The sequence below is a fragment of the Mustela erminea genome, chromosome 10, assembly GCF_009829155.1.
Source record: "Mustela erminea isolate mMusErm1 chromosome 10, mMusErm1.Pri, whole genome shotgun sequence".
Lineage (NCBI taxonomy): Eukaryota > Metazoa > Chordata > Mammalia > Carnivora > Mustelidae > Mustela > Mustela erminea.
This window is the reverse complement of record NC_045623.1, coordinates 108221064-108248426: the sequence shown is the minus strand read 5'-3', so window position 1 is coordinate 108248426 and position 27363 is coordinate 108221064. Positions and strand designations below refer to the sequence as shown.

The 27363-nt window shown below is 56.6% G+C and overlaps 1 protein-coding gene across 1 annotated transcript; it reads left to right on the top strand.

The window, feature by feature from the left end:
* Positions 1-443: 443 nt before the first annotated feature.
* On the top strand, positions 444-1882 carry ACTRT2 (actin related protein T2). Its single transcript, XM_032302516.1, has one exon. It carries the CDS (start codon positions 661-663, stop codon positions 1792-1794), a length of 1134 nt encoding a protein of 377 aa, XP_032158407.1. The 5' UTR covers positions 444-660; the 3' UTR covers positions 1795-1882.
* Positions 1883-27363: the final 25481 nt, after the last annotated feature.

The following is a 27363-nucleotide window of genomic DNA, read 5'->3' as shown; positions in this document are numbered from 1 at the left end:
GCCGAGAGCTTGCTGCTTTGCATCTGTCCTGTGGGACGGGAGCCTGGGCTCGTGGGGGTGCAGCGAAGACAAATCCCCAAGGGCTACCTGGGGGAGGCCACACATCCTGACGCCTGCCGTGGTGGCTCGCGGACACGTTCCTCCAACCCGCACCCGTGTCTGGCTTGGGCCCTCTTCTTAGCAAAGGGACGCCACGCTCAGCAGAGTCCAGTCCTCCGTGTGGGCCTGGGCCGGGCTGCGTCCCCGGTTCCAAGCCCTTCCTCGGCCCCCAGGCCCCGCAAGAGTGCCCGTGGGCCTGGTTTGCCCTGGGCCGTTTGGAGTCTCCCCGGGAAGGACGACGGGGCCCCAGAGCCCCCCTGCCCCAAAGGCCCTCTGCCACTGGCTGAGGACAATTGTTGCTTGGCTGGATTGTTACATGTGGGACCATCACCCCTGAAAGGGCCGCGGCCCCCCCGGGCTGCCTGAGAGCAGGGCAGACCTGCGGTGAGGATGGAGGGCCCCCGCGGGCCGGCCGCCTGCTAGCCTGCCGGGGAGTCGCCGCAGAGCAGCGGAACCCTGCGCCCTCCGGGCTTCCAGAGAGGCCTCTTGCGTCACAAAGTGGCCCGACGGCGTTCTGCCTGCGTTTTGGAGAAGCCCGAAGAGGACGAGGACGCTGCAGGCATGTTTAATCCGCACGCGCTGGAGTCTCCCGCTGTGATTTTTGACAACGGCTCCGGGCTCTGCAAAGCGGGCCTCTCTGGAGAGATCGGGCCCCGCCACGTCATCAGCTCCGTGGTGGGGTACCCCAAGTTCAAGATGTCCTCGGCCGGGGCCAGCCAGAAGAAGTACTTCGTGGGGGAAGAGGCCGTGCACAAGCGGGAGGTCCTGCAGCTGCGCTACCCCATCGAGCGGGGCCTGATCACCCGTTGGGAGGACGTGGAGAGGCTCTGCAAACACCTGTTCGAGTGGGAGCTGGGGGTGAAGGCCAGCGACCGGCCCGTGCTCATGACGGAGCCCTCCCTGAACCCCAGGGAGGCCCGGGAGAAGATGGCCACGATGATGTTTGAGAACTTCAACGTGCCCGCCTTCTACCTGTCGGACCAGGCCGTGCTGGCCCTCTACGCCTCCGCCTGTGTCACGGGCCTGGTGGTGGACAGCGGGGACGGGGTCACTTGCACCGTCCCCATCTTCGAAGGCTACTCCCTGCCCCACGCCGTCACCAAGCTCTACGTGGCGGGAAGGGACATCACAGAGCACCTCACGCGGCTGCTGCTGGCGAGCGGGCGGCCCTTCCCGTGCGTGCTGGACAAGGCCCTGGTGGACGACATCAAGGAGAAGCTGTGCTACGTGGCCCTGGAGCCCGAGAAGGAGCTGTCGCGGAGGCCGGAGGAGGTCCTCAGAGAGTACAAGCTGCCGGACGGGAACGTCATCTACGTCGGGGACCAGCTGCACCAGGCCCCCGAGGCCCTGTTCGCGCCCGAGCAGCTGGGCGTCCAGAACCCGGGCCTCTCGAAGATGGTCTCCTGCAGCATCACCAAGTGTGATGCGGACATCCAGAAGACCCTTTTTGGGGAGATCGTGTTGTCTGGGGGCACCACTCTGTTCCAGGGCCTCGACGACCGTCTTCTGAGGGAGCTGGAGCAGCTCGCTTCCAAAGGGACCCCCATCAAGATCACGGCCCCCCCGGACAGGTGGTTCTCCACGTGGATTGGGGCCTCCATCGTCACCTCCCTGAGCAGCTTCAAGCAGATGTGGGTCACCTCCGCCGATTTCAAAGAGTTCGGGGCATCCGTGGTTCAGAGAAGGTGCTTCTGAGGGGCTGAGGGCGAGGGGTGGGTGTGGGCAGCGAGCTTGCCCCTCGGTGCCGACAGGGTGTTCAATAAAGGACAAAATCGTGTTCAGCCTCTGGTCGTGACGTCGGGCTCTTTATTCTAGGTGGCCCTGGAGGAATTTCCCACCGTGGTCATGAACCCCCTTTAAGGGGCTTCCCCACCCCCTGGTCCCTAGAAAGCCCTGGGTTAGGAGTCGAGGCTGTTTCCATCTGCAGAGTTGGTCCCAAAAGCAGGGCCCTGGGCTCTCCATTTAAAAAAACGTGGGTCTGGGGTGGTCTGGGACAGTCAGCCCTGGTCGGGGACAGGAACCGACAGGAGTGCTCCCTGCTCTGGGGGCCAAGAGAGCCGGCGGTGGGTCTTCAGTATGGTCCGGCTTTTGTGGCTTTTACGAGGCTGGAGCCCGAAGCAGGCCGGAGCCCGCAGCCCGAGCCGACGGAGCCGGGCAGGGGCGCAGCTGTCCTCTGTTCGAGACCCGCCAGCAGCCCCGCCCCCACTGCTCGGAGGGTCACGGAGCGTCGACACCCCCTACCAGATTACTGTGATTCTTGCAAAGATGCTGACAGCCTGGTTCTGGAGTAAAATCCCGGAGACCAAGTTAACGGCCATCAAAGAGTCATGGTTGAGTGATTGAAGAAAGGGAGCTTCCCACATAGATTGGGTGGAGTTCTCCCAACATAATCCTGGGACAGAACGAAAGTACCGAGAAGTCTTTCCAGAAGGGTGTCCCCTTCCCGTCTGGTAAAGAAGACAGTGGCACTTCCCCACGCACGTCTCTGCACGCTTCGTGGAAGCGAACATGCGGCTTTTACTGGGATTACGAGCACACGGAGAAAGGACAGACAGACACCTTGGGTTGGTAGGGGCCGGAGGGCGTGGGGAGGGCTGCGGGGCTGGGGGGGGGTCTTAAGGGCCGCATCGCAGGACATTTCAGCATGTGTGGGACACACCCATCTACGGACGCGTGTGGGCTCCTCGTCCCCCGCTGTCAGGCCGCCAGGGTCGTCTTTGATGCGAGCGCAGAGTGCCCATCAGACAGCAGGTGGCCGGGTCACTGCTCAGTCCGTGGGGCCAGTCTCCGCCTTCCAGCCGGCGCGTGCGGAGGTTTCGCGAGCGAAGCCACACCTTCGCCCTCATCCCACGGCTGCGTTCTTTTGTCTCCTGGTCCCCTTCTCGTGCCCTCCCATGGCTGGCTGGAGGTTTTTTGGGATTCCGTCTTGATTTATTGATAAGGATTTTCAGCAAATTGTGCCGTATTGATTTCTTGGTGACTGCGCCAGGGGAACACCACAATCTACCCGTTGGGACATTTTCCCACTCAGAGTGAGACGCCGAAAGCTTACTTCTGTGTAGGCCCCTGTAGCCTCCCAGATTTTACAAGAGGATGTCCTGTTGCTGCTACACACGTCTGAGAACAACCTCCGATGTATTACGATTTTTCCTCCTGCCCTCAAATGATTTAGGAGTTCGTTAGAGTACCTTACAATACGGTTACCCACATTTTAACCCAACCTGATGTTCTTTTGTGCTTCTGAGGTTCCACGTTCCCACGATCATTTCCTTTCCTTTTAGAGAACTTCCTGTGGTCTTCCCTTAAGAGGTGCTTCTAGTGACCAAGTCTCTCCCTTTTCTGTCATCTGAGGACGCCGTCTTTCTGCTCCGTCCCTGAAGGACGTTTCCTCCGGACATGGAGTCCACGGCTAACTGTTCCCTTCCAGCACCTGGGCAATGTGGTATGAGCGCCTTCTCCGTGGCCCTTCTCCGTGGCCTGTGGCTGCAGACCAGAGACCCCCAATTATTTGATCACGGCCCCTGTCGGTCACGCACCATTTCTCTCTGGCCACCCTTGGGGGTTTTCGTGGTCTGCAGTCCCCATTATGGTGTGTCTTGCTGTGGATTTTTACAGGTTGATCCTTTGGGATTTAGGCATCCCTTGAATCTTGTAGATTTATGTTTTTTGCCAAATTTGGGAATTTGTGCTATTATTTCTGGTAGAACTTTTAAAAAAAGATCTATTGATTTCAGAGAGAGAGAGAAGAAGAGAGAGAGAGTGTGGGCAGAGGCAGAGGGAGAAGCAGACTCCCACTGGGCAGGGAGCCCGATGCGGGGCTCGATCCCGGGACCCTGACGTCATGACCTGAGCCGGAATCAAGAGTCGGACGCTTAATCTTCTGAGCCAGCCAGTTGCCGTCTTGTAACACTTTTCCAAGTCCCACTCTTTTCTCTCCGTCCGCATCTCTGAGGATACACAAGTCAGCGGCCTTATCCCCGTCCCAGGCCCCTGGGACTCCCCTCATTTGTTGCTCGGTTTTCTCTGTTGCTCAGGTCCGGCCCATTCCACGCGCCTCCCCTGAAATCCACCGGTTTCCGCCCACGGGGTCCTCCAGCACATTTTTTATTTCAGATCTATTTTTCCGTGTGATCATTTGTTCTTTGCTTCGTAAATTCTCATACTTTGCTGGGATTTTCCATTTTTGCACTTGTTTCAAGGGAATTCACAATCGCCTCCTGAGCCATTTCGGTAACGGCTGCTTGCGCACCGCCGGCAGAGAACTCCAGCACCTGCTTCGGCGGCGGCGGCGCTCGGCCCTGGGCCTTGTCCTCTCTCGTTCGGCCGATGGCTTCCTGGCTCTTGGCGTGGCGAGGATTTTCTACGGCGCTCTGGGTGTTTTGAATGTCCCGAGACTCTGGACACCAGCTCATCTGTTTTTGCAGTAGGCATCCCCCGGGGGGGTGTAGCGTGAGGGCTGACAGGCGCGTGTTGAGCTTCTGAGCACCCCGGAAATGGGGGCCCTGACTCACACGGCCTCGGGGCAGGCAGGTGGGGCGCAGGTTCGGCTCCTTCCCCCGCCGCCCGCACCTTCCCGGGGAAGCAGGCGCTGACCAACACTGCTTCATCGCTCAGGGTGGGGGGCGGCTTAGCTCCCCGCCGAGTGCCACAGACAGCAGGGAAGGGGGACCAGAGAGTCAGCTAGCCTGCGCCCACACTTCCTTCCGCCCTCTCGTTAATGCCAGTGGGGCTGGGGGCTCGGCTCACCTCCGGAAGCCAATACGGCCCTGGCGGGGGTGGAGAGCCGGGAGGTGAGGAGTCGGGAGGGGAGGGGTGGGGTGGGGCCGGCGTGCGACGGGATCCCTGATCAGCTCCTGCTCTGCCGGGTGGAACCGCGGACGTGGCCACGTGGCTCTCCGGGGGTGTCTGGCTGGAGGACCGAGGAAACTCTCCAAAAGTTCCTTTGTCTTTAGGTCATTCCTTTCTCCCTGGGAACAGACTTACCCCGGAGATTTCTTAGTCTGTGCCCACTAAGGGTTTGTGTCGGAGGCTTCGCAGCAGCTGCCGGGGACCGCATGGGAGGCCACGAGGAAGCCGAGGGACGTCTCGCAAGCCGTCTTCTTCCTACCTTCCAGACACCCCGATGTCTGCTGACTGCCTTACAGCCGGGCTTTTCGTGGTGGGTGGGAGAGTCTGGGAGGAAGTTAGTGTTTTTATGTCTTCCCATCATACCTACAAGTCACAGGAGAACTTAAAGAGCGTCACTCTTCCTCGCTGTCGTCAGGGTCACTGCTCTGTCAGTGGGAATGCAGGCGCGAAGCTGTGACTTTCCAAAGCCACGTAAGAAGTTGACAGTAAGGCTCAGCCCATCAGCCCAGACTCCAGGGCTCTTCCCCGCCCTGCTCTGCCCGAGACTGTCCTCCTGTTACCAAACCGCATCTAAAAGAACTGAAACAAAGCCGCTTTTCTTCTATTCAAGATGCTTTGCTTCTCTTATGGTGGCCTCTACTGCTGCTGCTGCTGCTAAGTCGGTGATGGTGGTGGTGACGGTGGTGATTGTGACGGCCATGATGGTGATGATGTGCTGCTGCTGCTGCTGGGGGGGATGGCGACTGTGGTGGAGATGGTGATGGTGGAGGCCATGGTGGTATCATGATGACGATGGTGACGGTGACGGTGATGGCGACTGTGGTGATGCTGGTGAAGATGGTATGATGGTGGTGGTGGTGGTGGTGATGGTGATGGTGACTGTGGTGATGCTGGTGAAGATGGTATGATGGTGGTGGTGGAGGTGGTGCTGATCACCGTGGTGATGGTGAGGAAGTTGACCGTGATGGTGACGGTGGTGGGGATGGCGACGATGCACAGCAGGCGCTCTGTACCAGGTCTGCCTTCTAACTCTTGCTTCCCTGAGGGGGCGAGGCCGCAGGGGAGGGTCAGGCAGGCTTGGCTGCTGGTAAGGGAAGCAGAGTGGGACCAGCTGTGGGTTCAGCCTTCCCATTTGCAGTTTGACCCTTGTGTCAGCCTGTAGTTGTCCAGTGCAAAAGATCAGGGCTTGCGGCTGGGGGCGGCCTAGATCCTGGAAGAGGGGAGAGAAACCTTCCCGGACTCGGAGCTCCTCAGCCCCTGCCTGCCAGGAGACCACGGAGCAGCTCTGAGCCAGCTTTCCTATCTCAGAGATAGAGCTCCCGCTCCCTACATCTTGACAGAGGCCTCTTCCCACCACTTCCCATCCTTTGGCCTCAAACAAAACCCTTCTTTGAAGCAACATTTGGGTGCAAGATGAAATGGAAATGTGGCAGACGGGCCAGCTCCGCTGGAGGGGAGGCCGTGGAACACAGAGGCCACGCGTGCCCAAGCGTGGCCCTTATTCTGGCCTGCCGTGCCCTTGGCAGAGCCCAGACGACGTCCGCTCCGCCCGCTCCCGGCTAAGGGCCTCTGACGGCCCCACCATACTGGTGGCTCATGTTCAGAAGCTCAGCCCGGGTGACTTCGGGGTCCGGGCTCCTTCCTGCTCTGAGGGTGGACAGTGCACAGCAGTGTCCCTGCCACGATGCTCGCTCCACTGTCCCTACATCTCAGCTGCCCTCCAGGTCACAGTGAGGTTTTGGCAGAGTCCCACCAGAGACCCTGGCCGTGATCATGAGGTACCCCCAAAGCCATGTCTCGTGATGGGATCTAGACACAGAGAGTGTACCGGGGGAGGTGGACCTCGGCCAGGGCGACTGAACAGTCACAGCAAAAACCTTTGTGCTCCCGCCATCCACATGTCTCCTGGACCCTGATCTCTGCGGTGGGGTCTCCAAGGTCTGGACGCCCCCACGGGGACCACGGGCTGTCAGCCAGTCATGGGCTCCCCTAGAGACATTCTGTAGCCTTTTAAAGGTGTGGTCTGGACGCCAGCCCTCCCCACGTCAGTGTCCAGGCACAGTGCTGACCCTCAATCAATGCCCGGGGCCACTTGCCCGGGAGGCCGGAGCGTAGCTCGGGGCCACAGCACGCCCCACCTCCCACCTCTCGCCTCCTGCCTCTCGCCTGGCTGCCGCGGGCGGGCTGGCTTTGTGTGTCCCCGAGAGAGCCACGGGGCTGCTCAGAGCCTCAGTGCGCCCGTCCGTAATGGGGTGAGGACCTTCTCCTGGCAGTCCCAGCTGTCCTCCTGGGTTGGCCTCAACACGGGGAAGGTGGGGACCATGGGAGGGGTGCCAGGGCGCGGCCGGTCCTAGCAGGGGTGGCGCGGGAGGTCCTGCTTCCGGAGGCAGGGTCGCCCTGCCCCTGGGGGAGAGGGAGGCCTGACAGGGCCTGGTTTCCACGTGGCTCCATGTCTGGTTCCAACCGAGCCCGCCATCCTCATGGCCTGCTGAGACCCCGTCCTCGCAGCCCCAGGTCCGGGGGTGGGGCCCCCCACAACGTCAGGCAGGATGCAGGGGAGCCGCCGTCACGCAGACCCACGGGGGAGCCGCCGTCCCCCGAGAGCAGCTGCAGCCCGACGTGGCTGTGACCGTGCACCCTCACTCCCTCACTCATTCGTTCCTGCCACAGGCGCTCGTGGGAGCCCTCCCGACTCCAGGGCCGCTCCGTGCAGGGAGCACAAGGTGCTGCTCCGTCCCCCCATGGGCCCGTGGGGTTGTCCGGCAAAGGGAAGGGACAGTGAGCCAAGAGGCATGCCGTGGATGGAAGTGACAGCCCCACTGCGTGTGGTGAGCGCCCACGCACTCCCCGGGGGACAGCAGGGGACCCCAGAAAGGACAGGGCGGGAACTCCCAGCATGCACCCGCGCGGGCTCTGCACGTGGACACTGTGACACAGGGGTGACACCAGAGCCGCGAGCCGCTGCCCCTGCAGCAGTCCCCACACAGCAGCTCGGCAGGAGGCCCCGGGCCCCGCCCGGCCCTCCCCCCGCACCCACGTGCCACAGGGTCTCTGGCATACGGGGCTGCGTGTGAGGGGAGCCGACTCCCTGCCCAGGACAGAGGTGAGCACGAGCACCGGACCAGCCGAGCGGCCGCACTGTCCTTCCGCAGACAGAGCCAGGGGCCCCGTGCGGGTCTGCCTGCCTCCCCCCACCCCAGAGTCGGTGGGCAGGAGACGCCCCAGGCCCTAAACCTGCCTCCCCCATGAGCCTGCCGTCTAGGTCCTCCGGGCGAGTGAGGCTGGGGCTCCTCTGCCCCCAGGGCTGGGGCTTAGGGGGCTGCGGGGAAATCTGACTTAGGCATCCAAGGCCCTGGGGCCGGCGCGGAGAACGTGGAAACAGATGAGGCACGACTGTGGACGGTTCCGGTATTACAAGGCTCGGGACCATGTGACAGGGCGTTAGGGGCGTGTAAGGGCTTGGACTCCAGGAATCCACGCAGATGACCTGAGCACCAGGAGTGGCTGGTGGAGCTGGCGGCCCCCGGGGAGGGGCCCTGGGGCCAACACCCTCCCCGGGGTGGGGAGCCCGGCCTGGCCACCCCCTCCACGCTGACTCAGAGGGGCTGCCGTCCCCTCCGAAGACACACGAGCTGGGCTGTTCTCTGGAGGACCTGGCTGCCCTGAGCGCATAGAGGGGTGGGTCAGGCACCTGTGGGCAAAGCAGATGGAAGGCCTCGACCCCCAAAAGGGAGGCATCTGAGTCTTGGGTCCCCTGATGGTCCCATGGAGAAGGACCGGGGGCTGCCCCAGCTTCTGGACACCCGCGCCCCTGTCTGCGGGCCACTGCCTGTCAGCGTAGGTCCGTGCACCTGACCTCAGCTATCCAGGCCCAAGGGGACAGCGTGTGGAGGGGTGCAGGGGGGGCAATCGCGGAGTCGATGTGTCTCCTGCGGCACAGAACAGAGACTGCACAAACCTGGTACGTTAGGAAGGTGACATCAGAGCCCGAGGTCTAGGGGTCAGACATGGGCCGCGGGCCAGGAGGTTGGGTCCAGCCTGGCTTGGACCCGCGTCAGGGGTCAGGCCTGTTTCCTCTCTCAAATGTCGAGTGCAGCCCGGAGGCACTGTGCCCCGAGGAGCGGTGGTCTCGGGGGTGGCCCACCCCTCTGCAGGGCGCGCCCCGGGCCCTGGGCAGAGTAGGCCCCTGTCCCTGGATGAGTGGGTGTGTCTCAGTGCCAGGGCTCAGGGGGGCCTGGCAAGGAGAGAGACACGGGCTCCCATGCCCCCTCCCCCTTGCCCACCAGACCTGAAGCAGGGAGCAGAGGGAGGCAGGGCAAGTGTGGGCGAGACCTGGGTTTGTCCTGACCACGTTCCACTGTTCCTGGAAGGTTTCTGGAGGCATCCCCTGATCCCCGCCCAGCCCCGGGAGGAAGGCAAAACCCTGAGTTCCTGCGACAGTGTTATTCTTGGTTCCTCGGTGCAGGACCTCGAGTGTGCTGGCTCCTGTCCCGAGAGGTGACTTCCTATGGCGTGTCCAAAGCTCCTGGACCCTCACCCGCTCCCAGACAAGGAAGCCAGTGCCGTTTCCAGCCTCCCAGTTCTGCTTTAACAAAGCCTCTGCCCCTCATGAGGGTGCCCGTGACCCCTCCCACGGGAGCCTGCCCCCGCGGTGGGTGGGCCTGTCACTCGGTCGCGTGTGCGCGGTGCCCGCAGCCGGTGGTGAGTCCCTTGCCCCTCCCCGGTGAAGGTCCAGGGCCTCGTCGTCCCGGGCTCCTGGTGCGAGCCAGTCCGTGTGTCTGGGCTCCATGGCCCGGGGGCGACGCCCGGTGCTGGGAACAACGTGCTCATTGTCACAGCCGCCCGGGCTCGGAGCGCGGAAATGGGAGCCGCTGAGCCCCCCGTTACCGCAGGGAACGGGGCTGTGCTCCAGCTCACACGAAGACGTAGTAATTCTCACCCATGATTCGGATCTCCTGTTTCCCTCGCCCCACCTTCTGGCGGCACCAGCTGAAGAGGGGGAGGGGGTAGGCCGTAAAGGCACAGGGCCACGGACGTCTTCACTCACGGGCATCCGGCCACGTCAAGGGCCCACGGGCCATGGCCAGGGCGCTGGACGCTGCCCTCGAGGGGGCCTGGCCAGCGACAAGGACGTCCAGCAGAGCACTGCCCCCGACAGTTGTCTCTTGACCCGAGGCCCAGAGTGCTGGCAGGGCTGCGATGACTCCAGGACAGATGCAGTCAGAGGGTGGAGGCAGCTCTGGCCCGTGCTGGCCGGCTTGGTCAGAGGCGGCTGCTCCTGGCTCCTAGAGGCCGGGGGCTCCTCCTGCCACGGCCAGCCCGCCTGTGGTCCGGAGCCACGGCGAGAGGCCCACCCCGAGTCCGGGCGAGGGAGCACTGGAGGCCCGCCCAGAGCCATCCCAGGCCTCGCCGAAAGGCGTCAGCGGAGAAAGCGGATTCCTCGCGGTTACGCAAGCCGGGGCCGCGGGGATGGCCGCTGCCGCAGCCAAAGCAAGCACCGTGGCTCCGGAGGGAGAAGCCGTGCGGCTGAGGGAAGGGGGCGCGGGCTGTGGGCTCGGCCGGCTCCTGACCCCAGGGGAGCGGGGGGTGCTTCCAGCCTCTGCTCCCCTTTCCCCCAGCTAGACCTGCACGTCTCGTGCCCCAACTCTGCGTCTGGGTCTGGACGGGGGCAGCCGTCCCGGCCCCTGAGGGCCAGTCTGCCCACCGACCCGTGCTCGTCGCGCAGTAGCTCTGTGTCCGGCCGGTGGACCTGGGGCCGTCTGGCAGGAGCCGGCTCGTGGCCTGGCTGACACCGGAAATCTGCCGTGCGCCATGCCGGGTGCACCCAAAGCTCAGAAAACACCCCAGTCCTGCCGACTCCTGCACCAGGATGCCGTGGAGTCTGGAAAGAGCCTGGAGCTCGGGGATGCCCCCAAAGTGGACCAAATGGAGGGCTCAGGTGGGGGCACAGCAGGTGCACGGGGCGGGGGGTGCCTGGCCCAGGGAAGAGGGACAGATAGCAGGTCAGTTCGTGCGGGGACCCCACTAGTGCAGAGGCAGTGCCCCCCACCCCGCCCCGCCGACAGGTCTCTGGACCCAACAATAATGCAGCAAGGACCGCATGTCAAAGGCAGGTGTTGCCCGCGGTGGGTGGCTGCACCCCTGCCGGTCAGCGGGCAGAGGGGGAGCTCTGTGGCCTCTTTTCTCTGCCCCGGGGTTGGAGGCCTGGCAGAGCAGGACGGGGAGGCCCCGGCAGTGAGCAGGGCCCACCCCGCACCCACGCAGGAGGCCGGCAGGGCCAGGAGGGCAGCGTGAGGAAGACGTACGAGCTGAGGGAGGAGGGGCCCTGTCCCTGGCGTGGGGGGGCGGCTTTTATCTCACAGGAGCTCAGAACATGTTTCACATGAAACTCATCCGCAGGACCATCAATCAGATGTGGACGTCAGACTCTGCAAAGGCTTGAAAATATTGGCTTCCGCCGATGCACGTGGGAGGTAAAGCTCGTAACCAGAAAAACCTGTGGGTGCGGGAAAGGCACGTTTCCAGAGCTCCGTGCGAAGCGGGAGCAGCGTCCCCTGCAGACACCCTCAGCACCGGCTGTCTGTCCCACGCCGGCCCATGAGGGGGCCCTGGGGCTCCACACCCCGAGGTCGGACACGCGGCGGAAGGGACGGGCTTTGGAGGGAGACCTGGGCGGAGCAGCAGCCGTGCCTGTCAGAGCCCCCAGCAACCAGGGGGCAGCGCCCTCACATCGGCCCTCCTGGCAGGGCCCCCGCCTGGGTGGGCGTCTCTGCAGCCGGCTTGGCCACCGAGGAACGGCCACAGCCAGCCGTCTCCCTCCGCGGTGCTTGTGGCAACACTTCCCCTTCCTTTCTCTTCTGAAGGGCAGACTGGGGGCAGTGGGGACACGGGTACCCCACACCCCACGTCCGGGCACCCGGAGCCTAGCCCAGAAGCTTCCCGCAGCGGGGACTGGCTCTTGGGTTGGGAGGGTGGGCCCGCCACTGTGGGGGAGCATGGACCTGACCAGGCTAGGCCAGCGGTCCTCTTTGGGTCCAGGCGTGTCCTCTGATGGAGAGGCCCGCCCCCGGGTCCAGCTCCCATCACAAAGGCTGCCCACATGCCTCGGTCCAGAGACTTGCCCCTCTCCCTCCAAGGCAACGGGCGACACGTCGGCTATCCCTAGGGCTTCAGCCATGCCGGGAGGACCCCTTTGAGTGCCGGGGCCACCTGTGAACTGGGAGCAGGGGGACGTCCCTCCCAGGCCTGACTCCCAACCCCTCTGTCCCTGGGCAGCCAACCAGGAGTCTCTGCTTCCCGTGGCAGGAGCTTGGAGCGGGAAGGTACCGTGCGGTGGAGGCCGCGGGGAGCAGGGACGGACTGCTCGTCCGTCAGCAGAAACCTGAGCTATCACGCGTGGGTGATAAACGTGCCTGCCATTTCTGTGGCCTCCGACTCGGGGCACGAACCTCCCTGTGGGACTCAAACCGTTGCGGGTAACTCCGGGGGGACTCCCGGGAGGAGGGGACACGGGGGAGCCCAGGAGCAGGCGTCGGGGTCCTCCCGTCCACTCCCTGCTGGGTCACGCTCGCGCCCTCACGTCCAGGCAGCTCGCTGGGCTTCCGAGGCCCAGGCAGCGCGTGGGAATGAGCCCTCACCTCCTGCGTTTAAGTCCTGCCCGCGCTCGCCCCGAGAACTCCGTGGGGACGTCACCCTCACGGAAACGCGTCGCCGTTGCTTCAAACGCAGATCGCCTCACCTGCGAGCCGGCCAGCCTGTAAGGGACGCCTTCCCTTCCTCGGCTTCAGCCGTGGCCAGAACCACCAGCCCCTCGCCGTGGGGTCAGGGCCGGGCTCCCTGGCACCATCGGGCAAGTCAGCAAGGGGCGTGTGACGGCCAGGCTCGGGGCCAGCTTGCCCAGGACACAGGACCAGATGCTGGGTCCAAGCCCGGTCTCACCGTGGCTGTGAAGGCGTTTTTAGACGAGGTGTGTGTTTGGGTCTGTAGATTTCGAGGGAAGCCACCTGCGTGCTGCGGTGGCCCCATCCGATCCGTTGAAGGCCTGACCGGAACAGACTGGGTCCCAGCCGAGGGGGCGGAGCTCCGCGGCCCACGGTCTTCCGGCTCCCACTGCTTCCGTTCGCTGGGTGCCCCCGTGTGTGCTTACATGCATGCGTGCGCACACACGTGCCCACGCACCCACACACGCACATGTGCACACACCGCCGCGTGCACATACGTGTGCGCACACGTGTACACGCTCTCATACACACACATGTGCACGCTCACGCATGCATCCAACACAACGTCCTACTGCTCGTGCTCCTCCGAAGGGCCCTGGCCAGATCGCGAGGGACAGTGTTCACGACACGGGACGCTCTCCACTGCAAGTAGCCCTTGCCGTCCAGCACTTCCCGCGTGCAGGGGGCCAGGGACGAGCTCGGGGAGCCGTGAGGCGCGAGCTGGGGAGAGCCGGGCTGGGAGGTGGAAGGACATCGTCAGCGGGGGTCCCTTTGCCCAAAGCCACTCCCCGCACGCTGCCCCTGCCAGACAGACGCCTCGCCCTGGGGCTCGGTTTCCCTCGGCCCTCTGGGCTCACATCTTTGCTGGGGGCCTTTCGGGCGTCTGGCCTGGTTCCCTGCACCAGCCACATTCTGCCCATTTGCACACCGATCTGTGCGGGCTCCAGAGACACCTGGACCCAAACGTGCAGAGCAGAGGAGCCAAGAGCCCGGACCGCGGGCGAGACCGATGGCAACACACGTCCGTCTCCACGCCCCGACACACTGAGCTCCCGGTGACGCTGGCGGCAGGCGCCCCACGCCGTGGCTCAGTCCCCTCGTGGGGTGTTAGAAAACCAGCTCCCTTCTCTGAGAACAGGTGAATAAATCGGAGGGGCCAAGCTTCCCGGATAAATACAAACCTACAATTTCTGAAACAAAACCACAGCAAAGCCCAGATTTAGGGGGGAAATCAGTGTAATGTTGCAACCAGCGCACATGACGCCGTGGCGGTGAGCCCGAGAGCCGTGCATAGAGTTGCTGAGAGACGGTCCGCCGGCGTGTCTTCCGTGCTCCAGTCGCTGGGCTGTGCCCCCCGCCCCCGAGGCACGACTTGAGGACGAAGCAGGCTCCCGGCCCCACCTGCGTCAGCCTCCTGCACCTCAGGGAACCCCAGAGGGGCGGGTGAGCCCCATAGGCTGTGAGGACACACACGTACAGATGCGCAGAGACACACACACACACATGCATGAACAGAGAGAGACGCCACAGCAACAACCAGCTCCGTGTCCAAGTTGGCCCCAGTTCCATGCCAGCCCTGTGACAGCCATTCCCAGCTCTGCGGAGGAAGTGCCAGAGACTAGTATGTGACATGGCCTCCTTGGCCCGATGGTCCTGCAGAGGCTGGGTCTCCTGGACAAGCCCAGGCCGGCGGGGGGCCGCGAGCCCTGTTTCATCACAGCAGCCCATCATGTCCCCCGCCCAGTGCACGTGTGTGCCCCCTCCCTCCAATCTGGAGCCGAGTGGGTCCTGAGGGCCAACGGGCCAGGGACGTCCAGGCAGCAGGACCCCGCAGGGTGGGCCCCCAGGAGGGAATGGAGGGGAGGGTCCTGAGGCCTGACTGTGTCACGAAGAGCCTTCCCTGACGGACACGGGCGTGCGGCTCGGTCGGCAACGACCCCTGCACCTCTGCCCGGGTTACACGAAACCAGGATCACTCTTTCCGTAGGATGACACAGTCACCTTTCTTTTGTGCATTTCCTTCTCTGTCCTGATGATGGGCTGTGAAACTTTCTGCTCCAAACCTTTGGCCAGAGGACAGGGGCTCTTTTCCCGGACGAGGCCGAGGGGGCGGATGAGGACCTGGTCCCTTCACGGGCCGATCTCCCGAGTCGGGCCTCCCCTCCGGGCACGGGGTGCTGGGAGGCAGGGGACAGTGTGTCTCCGTGAGCAGAGCGGGGTCATGGTAAGGGAGTGGGCTATCTGCCTGCGGGTGAACGGCAGGACGTGTGTCCCCTGCGGAGAACGGATTCCCAGCGGCACCGCGTGCCGTGGGCCCCTTCGGCAACGCCCGGCAGGTGGAAGTGGAAGGGCCGGTGGGGGCTGGGCCGGCTGTGCTCGGTCCGGCCAGGTTTTTTCCCAGAGCACGTCCCAGAGATGTTGGACCCGGGGGCGGCCCTCGCTGGGGCAGTCTGGTGGGGCGCCAGCGGTCAGCGGGGTCTCGGTCACGCGATAGGCTCGTGGGGGGACATGACAGCTACGCGTGCGGGCCTGCCCCCCCGTTCTCCGACGACCTCTCTGTCTTCGCCTGTCCCAGGCGGCCGTGGGTCTGGGGTAGCTGCCGGCCTGCTTCGAAATGCGGTTCAGCACTCACCGCTTTGTGACCACGGGAGCGTCGTCCGGTCACTCTGTGACTCAGTTTCCTCATGTGAAAGCTGTAGAAAATGTGAAAAACCTAGAAAGTGTAGGAAAGCAGCTGAGAGCCCGACGAAGGGGTCAGGCTGGTGGGGATGAAAGCGAGAGCTGATGGCCAGGGAGCGTGACGGGCTCGCCTGCCTTCCGCTGCCCAGACTGTCTGCCGCCACAGCGTGGCCGCGTCCATGCCGCGCAGCAGCCCGGTCGCCTTCCCTGCCTGAAGCCTGTGGCATGTCAGCAGCCAGGGCCTGGGGGCTCTTGGGGAGTCAGGGCTGCCGTGGGGACAGGAGGGTCAAGGGAAAGCCCATGGCCTGTGACCCCAGGGGGCACCGGTGGCCACACCCTGGGGCTCAGCTTGTCCTTCTGGCCTCGTACTGGCTGCTAAACTCTGGGATCCCTGAGAGGCAACCCTGTCCGCAGCTCCCGGGCCTTGACCCCTGGCCCCAGTCCCAGCAGCTTTGGGGCTGGAGGCTGCAGCTGCCCTCAGGGCTCTGGACTGCATGTCGTGTGTATGTGTGTCACGCGTACACGCATGTTGCTCTTGGCTTCTCAGGCTTCGGGTGTTTCCCGCGTGACTGTTTTTAAGGCTCTGTCCAGACCACAGCGTGGACACCCGGGCCACTGCCTCTTGTGGTTGTGCGGTTTTCCCAGCACGCTCCCCCTGTCCCCCACCCCCGCAGGAGGCCACACCGTCCACCTGCTCGAGGAAGCCGACGGGGAGCGGGAAGCAGGCGTCCGCAGAACGAAACTCACCGCGGCCAGAGTCCACGCCGGTGCCGGAACGGTGGACACGTCCCCGTCCCCTCAGAGGACGAGGCTCCTGTCCCCACGCACTCACCCAGCTCAGGCTCCTTCCTCACTCCTGCGTACTCGCGGGGCGCGCGGTGGAAGGTCATCTCCTTCTCCCTGCCATCGCTCTGACCGCCGTCGAGGTAGCAGTCTCTGTGCGCGTGGGCCGGTGACGCGGTCCCTCCCGGGCGTGCAGCTGCTCTGTGGCCCTGATCGGACGCCACCTCCCGGTGCCCGGGTGTCTGGCTCGCGCTCTCTCCGCGCTGTTCACCGGCCGCGGTGTCCCTCACGCCACGGGCACCGTTATCTCCTCCTTGTGCTCTTATGCCTGTTCCTGCTTTTAATTCGGACACAGCCAAACCCCTCGACCCCCAGCCGCACGCGAAGACGTTAGAACTAATGGAAGAAGCATTTACCGCCCCAAGGGGACAATGATCCCGTCATTTTCTCGCGCGACCGAAGCCCTACTTGCCTGTCTCACACCTGGAGCCGTCCTGCCGCAGGGGCGCCTGGGGAAGAACTGATTTCCTCCCCGCGCGTTGTTTTCCGCACTCGTCCACGGGACTCCCCATCTTCTCTGCAGGACGAAACAGCGTGAGCTGGACCTCTGAGCCCGGTGGCCGCGGCGCCGCTCTGCCTCGGGCGCCCCCATCTCCTCCCCGCGGCGAGCGTGAGAAGCACCGTCCTTCCTGCCGCGCCTCTCAGGCGTCGCTGCTGGTCAGTGTGGGGCTGACCTCTCTTCAATGCAGAAGCTCGCTGGACTTTCTTACTGTGTGGCTGTTGATGCTGTTCGTCTGTTAGTCACTTAGCATTTCTGCAGAGCTGACCGCTAGAGAGGCGGCATTCTTATTTTCGTCTTCGTTCTCACTTTATTCCTTTTGCATTTTTATTCCTATGAGTAGGGATAGGTCCGTCCTTTCCCTCCAACTCTTAGATGTCTTACGTCCTGTCTGTGTCTCACTGAGGAGGCAGGACCGTCCAGCCCCACTGACCGGTGGGGAGGGCAGGTGTCCTTGCTGTGTCCCTGATCACGGAGAGAATGCTTCCAAACCCTCCCACTGAATGAGAAACCTGCTCTTGCTGTTTTGAAGACCAACTTCATCAAGTCAAGAAAGCTTGTGCTTTTAGTTCTCTGAGAGTCTTTAGAGAGCCAGGACGCGCTGACCTCTGGCAAACACGCACTTGGCACCGTCGTTTTTCCCATAGTCCACTATCGTAACGACCATTTCTGAATGGAAACCACCTTTGCATTCCTGGGGTAAACCACTTTTTTAAAGATTTTATTTATTTATTTGACAGACAGAGATCACAAGTAGACAGATCACAGGCAGAGAGAGAGGGAGAAGCAGGCTCCCCACTGAGCAGAGAGCCCAATGCGGGGCTCGATCCCAGGACCCTGGGAACATGACCTGAGCCCAAGGCAGAGGCTTCACCCACTGAGCCCCCAGATGCCCCGGGATAAACCATTTTTGATCACACTGTATCTTTTCCAACATTTTATTACGATAAAGTTTAATTTGTTAAAGGTAATTAACTTATTGGTCCCGAGCCCTAACAGACGTGCAACACTGCGTCTGAGGTCGGTACCACACGTCAGCTTGACGGTGTGTGCTGTGGCGGGACTGGCCGGCGTCTCACCCAACTATCGTTTGATGTTTGTGGTGACAGCAATGAGTACCTCATCTCTTAGTGACCCTGAGTTATGTGATGAGGATTGTTGTGCACAATCATTGTTTTGTGCACATTTTATTTCTTCCTGATGCACATCAAGGTAGGCTCGTTTTTCCCTGAAGCGCTCGGCACAGGCATCATTCACTAGAGTTCAGTATTTACAACAACTTTGCCAAATGCACACCCTTGTGTGACCCAAACCCCAACGGAGATCCAGGACAATCGCCCCAGAAAGCCTCCCCCTGTTTCTCCCAGCCCCCAACCCCACCCAGAGACAAAAGTAGCTCTGATTTTCCCCACCATATACTGGTTTTGCCTGTTCTAGAACCTCACATAAACTGGGTGACATGGTACGTACCCTTTGTGTCTGGCTTCTTTCAAAAGAGGGAACCTGGGTGGCTCAGTCGGTTAAGTATCCAAGTCCTGGTTCTGGCTCAGGTCGTGATCTTGGGGTCATGGGATCGAGCCCTGCCTGGGGCTCCGTGCTGAGTGTGGAATTGGCTTCAGATTCTCTCTCCCTCTCTGCTCCTCCTCTCTCTCTCTCCCTGAAATAAATAAATCGTAAAACACACAAAGAAACGAACACAGGTTGTGAGATCCGCGGTCCCTCCGGTGCCACGGCTGAAGAGTGCTCCGTCCCCCCGCACACCAGCTTGCTGACCCATCCTCCCGCAGATGGACCCGCGGGTGTTTCTGTTTCTCAGATATGATGAATAAAATTGCTGTGAGTGTCCTTGTACAGGTCATTTTGTAGACATACGCTTTCATTTCTCTTGGGTAAAGGTCTCAGGGCAGGACTGCCGGGTCGTGGGGCAGCTGCATGCTTCGATGTATAAGGAACCGCCAAACTTTCCCCCAAAGGCCCCATCGGCGCCCTGTGGGAGCTCCAGCAGCCCCACACTCTGGCAACATTTGGACTTCCCCATCTTTTCAACTACAGCCGTTCCTGCGAGTGTATTTTAAAATGTGCTGTGGGATCCAGTTAGCTAATATTTCATTCAAGACTTTCATACCCGTGTGTATCAGGACAGCGGATCCCGTATTGCCCTTATCCAGATTTGGGACAAGATGGTTGCCAGCCTCTTAAAATGAAACATGCTGTTTTTTACCTCTATTACGGTTTTCTGGAAAAGTTTACATAAGATAAGAATTATCTGTCCCTGGAAAGAGGCTGTTAGCTGTTTTGGCATAAGGTGCTTTTTCTGAGAGAGGTGAACACTTTGATTCCCACTTTAAATCTAAGTTTTTTGTTTCTTCGTGGGCCAGGCTTGGCACCTCATCTTTTCCCAGAAAATACATTCATTTGATCTCAGCGTCTTCCTTCAATATCCTTGCCTCCATCTTAGCTGAGCGTAAGGAGAGATCTGGGAACCCGCAGGGGCCAGGAGCTGGGAAGGAGCTGGTCCCTGAGGCCAGAGTGTTGCAGCGACTGATGGGGGCTTCCAGAAGGAGGTGAGTCCTGGGGTGGGCTCTGAGCTCCAGACCCCGCCACCTTCCAGACATCCCCCTCCTCCCAACCCTAGAGGACCTGATGATATATAAAGGGGACCAGAAAGATGCACTTGGAATCGCTCAAGTCTGTAGGAACTTCGGAAGACTCCTCAGGGGCCTCCCCTGGGGAAAGGGTGCAGTGACACCTGCCTCAGGTGTGTGCAGAGAATCACATGGATTGGGACACCTGCCCCAGGCCTGCACAGGAGACAGGGGGACTGTGGTGTCTGCCTCAGGTATATACTAGGAGCGGGTCAATTCATTGGGAAGTAGGTGAAAAACAACCCACGGCACGTGTGTATTTCCTCACATTTGTTTCCTGTCTTCCTCTCAGGAAATACTGCAGGAGTGAGGTTCTGAAGGCTTGCTTTCTTCTTTTTAAAGTCTCTGAATTTGAGGCCATGAGATCCTGAGCCAGAGGTCCCTGGAAGCTTCTTGGTGCTCTTCAAAACCACACCAGTGTGCCACCTGCCCCAGGCAAGTGTGAAGCCATGTGTCCCTCAGAGCAGGCCATCAGTGCATGACCCCCTCCTGCCCACAATGGGTCCCAGCTTGCTATCCGAGTTTCCAGGCCTTGTGCAGGGTCAGAAACCCAAGCTGAGGTTCTTGGCGAGATGAAGAGAGATGAATTCAGAGCCTCCCAGATGTTTGCCGTTGGTGGGATTCAAATGAGACCCGCGATACGTCGATAGTCTTGTATCAGGGTGAATCTTGGGGCTTCCATAATCGTACTGGATTATGTAAGATGCTGGCCTCAGGACAAGTCGAGCAGAAGGTATATCGGACCTCTGTGTGCTCCTCTGCAGCTGTTCCAAGAGTAAAATCATAACACAAATAGCTGTTTTAATGACTAGGCATGGGAAACCAGGAATATATGTCCCATGACCACGACTAACCAGTAATTAGAAATAGACCTGGTGCGCCTGGGTGGCTTAAGTCTCTGACTCCTGGTTTCAGCTCAGGTTATGATCTCAGGGGCTTGAGATCGAGCCCTGCACCAGGCTCCACACCATGGTGGAGTCCACTTAAGACTTCCTCGGCCTCTCCCTCGGCTCCTCCATGCTGCTCACTCACTGTCTCAAGCAAATAAATAAATCTTAGAAAAGAAAAGAAATAGACCCAGAAATGAAATAATTAAAACACAAGAAATGAATGTTAAAAGAACTCTTACAAGTCAAACGTGTGTTATCAAAAAGGTAGAAGAAAACATAAATAAGATGGGGGAGAAAACAGAAGATACAGAAAAGAGCCAAAATGAACCAGAGATGAGAAAATGCATAATCGGAGGTGGGAAAGCACACAGAATGGGATCAACAGTGGATTAGATACAGCAGAACCATTTTTCAACGATCAGTGGGATATTTTAAGAGAGCAGTAGACAGTTTCCAAAATGATATGCAAAGAAAAATGACTGAAAAAAATCAACAGAGCAACAGTGATCAGGAAGCAACGTAACAGACCTATCGCTGAGATCTCTGATGGGGGCAAGAGATGAAGGACAGAGAAGTATCTGAAGACATAGCTGCTGAAAATATTCAAAATTCCATTAAAAAAATGCTATAAGCTCAAAGGTCCACTATGTCAATGAACTCCAAATAGAAAAAAAGACAAGAAGAAAGTCATCACAAAGTACATCATATTCAAATTGATAAGGTGATAAAGGGAAAAATCGGACAAGTAGCCAGAGAATATAAGACATATTATGTACTGGGCGCCTGGGTGGCTCAGTGGGTAAGGCCGCTGCCTTCGGCTCAGGTCATGATCTCAGGGTCCTGGGATCGAGTCCCGCATCGGGCTCTCTGCTCGGCAGGGAGCCTGCTTCCTCCTCTCTCTCTCTACCTGCCTCTCTGCCTACTTGTGATCTCTCTCTGTCAAATAAATAAATAAATAAATCTTAAAAAAAAAAAAAAAGACATATTATGTACAGATGAAGGAAGAAAGTATATGAATAAAATTCTCATCAGAAACCACACGAGGTGGGGCTCCTGGGTGGCTCCGTGGGTTAAGCCTCTGCCTTTGGCTCAGGTCATGATCTCAGGGTCCTGGGATCGAGCCCCACATGGGGCGCTCTGCTCGGCAGGGAGCCTGCTTCCTCCTCTCTCTGCCTGCCTCTCTGCCTGAGTGTGATCTCTGTCTGTCAAATAAATAAATAAAATCTTTTAAAAAAGAAAGAAAGAAAGAAGAAACCACACGAGGCAGAAGACAACGGAGAGGCTGCTTTAAGGTACTGAAGAAAGAAAATAGTCAACCTAGAATTCTATACTCGGCAAAAATATGTTTCAAAATGAAGGCAAAATAGATAACTTTTAAGCCAAAATCAAACCTGAGAGACTTTATGGTCAGCAGACTAACCCTATAATAAGTATTACATAACATTTTTCACACAGAAGGAAAATTACATCAGATGGAAATATAGACTTACACAGGGAATGAAGAATACTGGAAGAGTTAGATATGTGGGTAAATATAACAACATTTAAAGTAATCTTTAAATTTAACACATAATTAACTTCTCAAAGGAAAATAACAATATATTGAGTTTTTGAAAATAACAATATATTGAGTATATTGAGCCAAGGTTTATAAGGTGAAGATGCAAAATCCATGACAAGAGTACAGAAGACAGAAGAGGAGAGAAATGGAAGCACATTACTGTAAGTTTTTGAATTATATGTGAAGGGAAATGGCATTATTTGAAAGCACTTTGATAAATTAAAGATGTATATTGTAAACTAGAACAATCACTAATGTGGAATGAGACAGCTAATAAACCCATAGTGGAGGTAAAATGGATATTTGATAACATTCATTTAATTCAAGAGGACAGAAAAACAAGAACAGCAAACAAATGAGACAAAAGGGAAATAAAATATAAGATGCTATATTTAACCCCAAACATTTGTATAATCATATTAAATGTAAATGGTCTAAACATTCCAATTTAAAAGCAGAAAATTTCAGATTGAATTTAAAAAAATCAAGACCCAAATATATGGTATTCACAAGAAACCTGGTTTAAATGCAAATAGCATAGATAAATCAGAAATAAAAGAATGGAAAAGACACACCACATAAACACCAGTCAAAAGAAAGCAGGAGCTGTGATATTAATATCAATAAAGAATAAGAAATATCACTATGGATGAGGAAAAATTTCAATGATAAAGGAGTCAATTCTTTAAGAGGACACAGTGGCCCTAAATATGTATGCACTTGACAATAATGAAATACACTTCCTTTCCATGTGCACACAAGGGTCACCAAGAGAAATTGCAGTATGGCCATAAAACAAGTCCCAGCATATTTAAAAGGACCAAAATCATACAGAGTACATTTTCTGATGACAATAGAATTAAACTAGAAATCAATAACAGAGAGCAGACAGAAATCCCCAAATATTTGGAAACTAACACATTTCTGAATAATTCATGGGCCAAAAAGTAAATCACAAAGAAGTTAGGAAAGATTTTGAACTGAATAAAAATAAAAAGACACAATACTTTGAAATTTGAGGGGTGCAGTGAGGCAGTTCTTAGAGGAAAATCTTTGACATTAAATTCTTATATTAGAAAAGACGAAATATTTCAGATTAGTAAACCTATGCTCCCTTTTGAAATAACTATAAAATGAAGAAAAGGTGAAACCCAAAGTCAGAAGAAAGAAATAATAATGAGAAAAAATAAATGAAATAGAAAGAAGAAAAATAATAGAGAAGAATCAATAAAACCCAAACCTGTTCTTGAACAGATTTATTGATAAACCTCTAGCCAGACTAATCAGGAAGACAGAAGACACAAAATTATCAAAGTAAGAAATGAAAGACCGTCACTACCAAGCCTATAGACAATAAAAGGGTAATAAGGGAAAGCTACAAACAGCTTAATGCTAATCATTTGAAAACTGAGATGAAAGGTATCAGTTTCTTGAAAACCACAAAATATCAACATTCACTTTGGGAAGAAATAGGTACAGATAACATATTTGTCTATGTGGAAAATACAAGGGACACTGCAAAAAAGCTGTAAGAGCTCATATATGAGTTTAGCAAGAGCGCAACATACAAAAGGTCAAGGTACAAATATTCAATGGATTTTACATGCTAACACTGAATAATTGAACATTGAAATTTTAAGAAATTAACAATAGAATAAATTTATGATATACTTAGAAATCAATTTAATCAAAATGGTGTAGTGCTCATAAACTGAAAACAACCAAATATTGCTGAAACAAATTAAAGACCTAACTAAATGGAGGTAGGGCACCTGGGTGGCTCAGTCCGTTAAGCCTGGAACTCTTGGTTTCGGCTCAGTTGTGATCTCAAAGTTGTGAGACCAAGCCCGAGTCAGGCCCTGTGCTCAGGTGGGAGTCTGCTTGAGATTCTCTCTCTCCCTCTGCCCCCGTTCCCGCTTAAATAAATAAATAAATAAATAAAAATATATACCATGTTCATGGAAGTTTCAGTAGTGTTAGAATGAAAACTCTTCTGAAATTAATCTATAGATTCAATGCAATTAACAGCACAAAAATCCCAGAATGCCTTCTGATAGAAATTGACAAGCTAGTCTTAATGTTTGTGTGGAAAAATAAAAGCCCTAACCGATTTTGAAAATGAAGAAAACGTTTGGGAGGCATACTGTATCTCAAAGTTTATCATAAAGCTAGAATAATCAAGACTGTAGTATTGGTGAAATAATACATACATAGATCAACAGAACAGAATCCACAAATAGATCCACACATATTTGGTCAATTAATTTTTGACACGGTTGCCAAGACAATTCAAGGGGGGGAATCATCAACTTTTCAACAAATGATGTAGGAAAAATTGGACATTCACATGCTAAAAAATAAATTTCAACACTTACTTCACATGACAAAAACAACAAACTCAAAATAGATCCTAAATCCCAATATAAGAACTAAAACCATAAAACTTTAAGAGAAAATATGGTAGAAAATCTTGGTGACCTTGGGTTAGGCTAAAGAGGACAGAAACAAAAGCACTAATTATAAATAAACTGTATAAGTAAACCAAACTTTCACTATAAATAAGCTGGAAGAAAACCCAGTGTATTACTAAAATTTTAAAGTTTCTTCTTCAAAAGACACTCAAGAAAATGCAAAGAAAAGTCAAATACTGGGAGAACATATCTACCAATCTTAGATCTGGGGAGAAGACATTGGATGATAAAATGTCGGGGGAACGGTAGGGAAGGACCCAGCATCTGGCACCCTGGCACCACAACCAGGGGTCCTGACCCAGCACGGCTGAGTATTTTGATGTTATACTCAGTGCCGTTGAATCTTCTAGTGAATTTCCATTTTCCAAGCAGCCAAGCCTCTCCTCAGGCACTCTCACGGGCGAGGGGGTCCTACCTGGGCTAGGCTGCCCTCTCTTTGCGCTACACTCATCATGGTTGGCAAAGTCCCTAATCATCACTGAGACAAAGAGGGCAGGTGAACCTGAGTCCCCTCCCTCCCACCCACCCAAGTTGGGTGGTCAGATTGTCTGTCAGCATGTGGTCCCCTATCATTCTGGACACTTGTCCTCTTGGCTGAACGTTGCAAAATGTCACCCATCATTTGCGTCTCTGGGAGATGTATTGTTCCCCTTGCTGGCCCAGGCTGGGGTGAGGGGCAGCTGGACAAACGCCTGAGGCACCTTTGGAAGAAATCCACCTTCAAGGCATGAGGGTAAATGATCATGATGTAGTTATTCTGGCAGAATTTGGAGGAAAAAAAATAATGTAGCCTTTATAAGGGAGTCAGCTGACTATTTTACAATTTTCCCCCAAATCGACCGAGCCGTTTTCACAACATAAAATGAGCAAAACAATGTAATTACTTCAAGGTGTCCTTCACCTCGAACTCACTGGAGGCTCACAGCTTAGGGGTTTTAAAAAAATACATATATTTAAAGCAAATATTATTGCAAATGACTACTTTGTAATTTGGATTAATTGCTTTTGGTTTTTTCTGGAAATAAAATCTTTAAGGCAAACCCATAAAAACCCTGGAGCTCAGGGCAGCTGTTCCTGTAGTGCCTCATTTACATAGAGCTCAGAGCTGCCCCACAAGGGAGCCTGATGGGTCACAGGGTCCCCTACATAAGGTCTAAGACCCTGAGGGAGGCAGTGCTATGCTCAGCAGATCACAGGTAAGGGCAGCTCCAGCACACACCAAGGTGTCTGTTTATACCCAACTGGAATGCTAGTCTATGGGTTGTTCCTCAAGGGTGGTCCCAAGACCCTACCCCAGGAATGGTCCAGGAAGGACCCTACCTGGTTGTCCCTCAAGGGTGGTCCCAAGACCAGAACCCAAAGGTGATCCAGTAAGGACCCTACATGGTTGTCTCTCAAGAGTGGTTCCAAGACCCTAAGCCAGGGGTGGTCCAGGAAGGACCTACACTACTCGCTCTTCAGGGTGAGGTTAGAGGCTCAGCCCGACCCTGCTGGGTCAGCTTCAGGGACCCACCCAAGGCAGAATATGCCCCCTTGGGGCTGGGAAGAGCTGGGATCTGGCATGCCCTCAGTCATATAAAACGAGGCAGTGCGCAGGTTGGGGCAGGAGAGGGTGTACAGGAAAGCTGAAGATGGAAGAATCCTATGCTCCAGGGAACCTCCCCTGGGCTTTCCTTGAAACATCCTGGATTTGAGGTTTATCCTGACACAGGAGTCTGGTAAGACCCTTTCCCAGGGAGGAGTCTGAGCATGGTCATGGGAGGAGGTGGGTTTTTAGGAATTTTTAGGAATTAGTTAGAGGGGCATGTGCAGTGCTGCAGGGACACAAGAAAGACAAAGACAGGGCAAAGTCCATTCAGATACCTCTGAGAAACTTGCTAGTAACTTCAGCAGAAGGAGGGATAAAAACAGACTGGCAGGAGCAGGTTCCAGAGGTCCCATGACTGCCACTCACCTTGTCCCTTCAAACTTATCATTTTATTTGTTCTGAGAAGCAGCCCTGAGAGGTGGGCTCATCTTATCAGGTTTCCTTTCCTGGGTCCTGAGCCCAGGGTCTCACAGCTCTGAAGGACAGACACAGGTACTGTGTTTCCTACAGGTGCACCTGAGCAGAGGTGAGGGGGAGCAGATCGGAGCCCCGAGAGCTTGGAACCAGTAACCGATACAGGGCGTGTATCCTGACTGATGTCACGGTAGAACTTACACTTCGGGCAGCTAGAGGGGAAGAACAGGGGCCTGGGTCGAGTCATCCCTGTTGCTAATGTGGGCTCTGATCTTGAGGAAATTCTACCCCTGCTCTCTTGTAGGCCTCAGTTTCCCAGTTCATTTCCAGTTTTGTCGTGAAACTCAGTTTCCTTGGTTCACTGGGCAGGGAGTTCATTTATCTACCTGTCCATCCACCTCCCTGTCTAATCATCCGTCCATCCATCCGTCCATCCGTCCGTCCATCCATCCGTCCATCCGTCTGTCCGTCCATACATCCGTCCATCTGTCCGTCCATCCATCCATCCGTCCATCCGTCCATCCGTCCGTCCATCCATCCATCCGTCCGTCCATCCATCCGTCCGTCTGTCCATCCGTCCATCTGTCCATCCATCCGTCCGTCTGTCCATCCGTCCATCCGTCCATCCATCCGTCCATCCATCTGTCCGTCCATACATCCGTCCATCTGTCCGTCCATCCATCCATCCGTCCATCCGTCCATCCATCCATCCGTCCGTCCATCCATCCGTCCGTCTGTCCATCCGTCCATCCGTCCATCCATCCGTCCGTCCGTCCATCCATCCATCCATCCATCCGTCCGTCTGTCCATCCATCCATCCGTCCGTCCATCCATCCGTCCGTCTGTCCATCCGTCCATCCGTCCATCCATCCGTCCGTCCGTCCATCCGTCCATCCATCCATCCATCCGTCCGTCTGTCCATCCGTCCATCTGTCCATCCATCCGTCCGTCCGTCCATCCGTCCATCCATCCATCCATCCGTCCGTCCGTCCATCCGTCCACCCAAAACCGTTGTTCATCTCCCGTGTGCCATGCTCTGCTAGACCCCGGAGAATAAAAGGAAACAAAATGGGCAAGAAGTTCACCCTCTTGGCCCTGAGGGTTG

Excerpts from the sequence above, each read along its gene's own strand:
- ACTRT2 (XM_032302516.1), top strand. The coding sequence starts at position 661 with ATGTTTAATCCGCACGCGCTGGAGTCTCCCGCTGTGATTTTTGACAAC.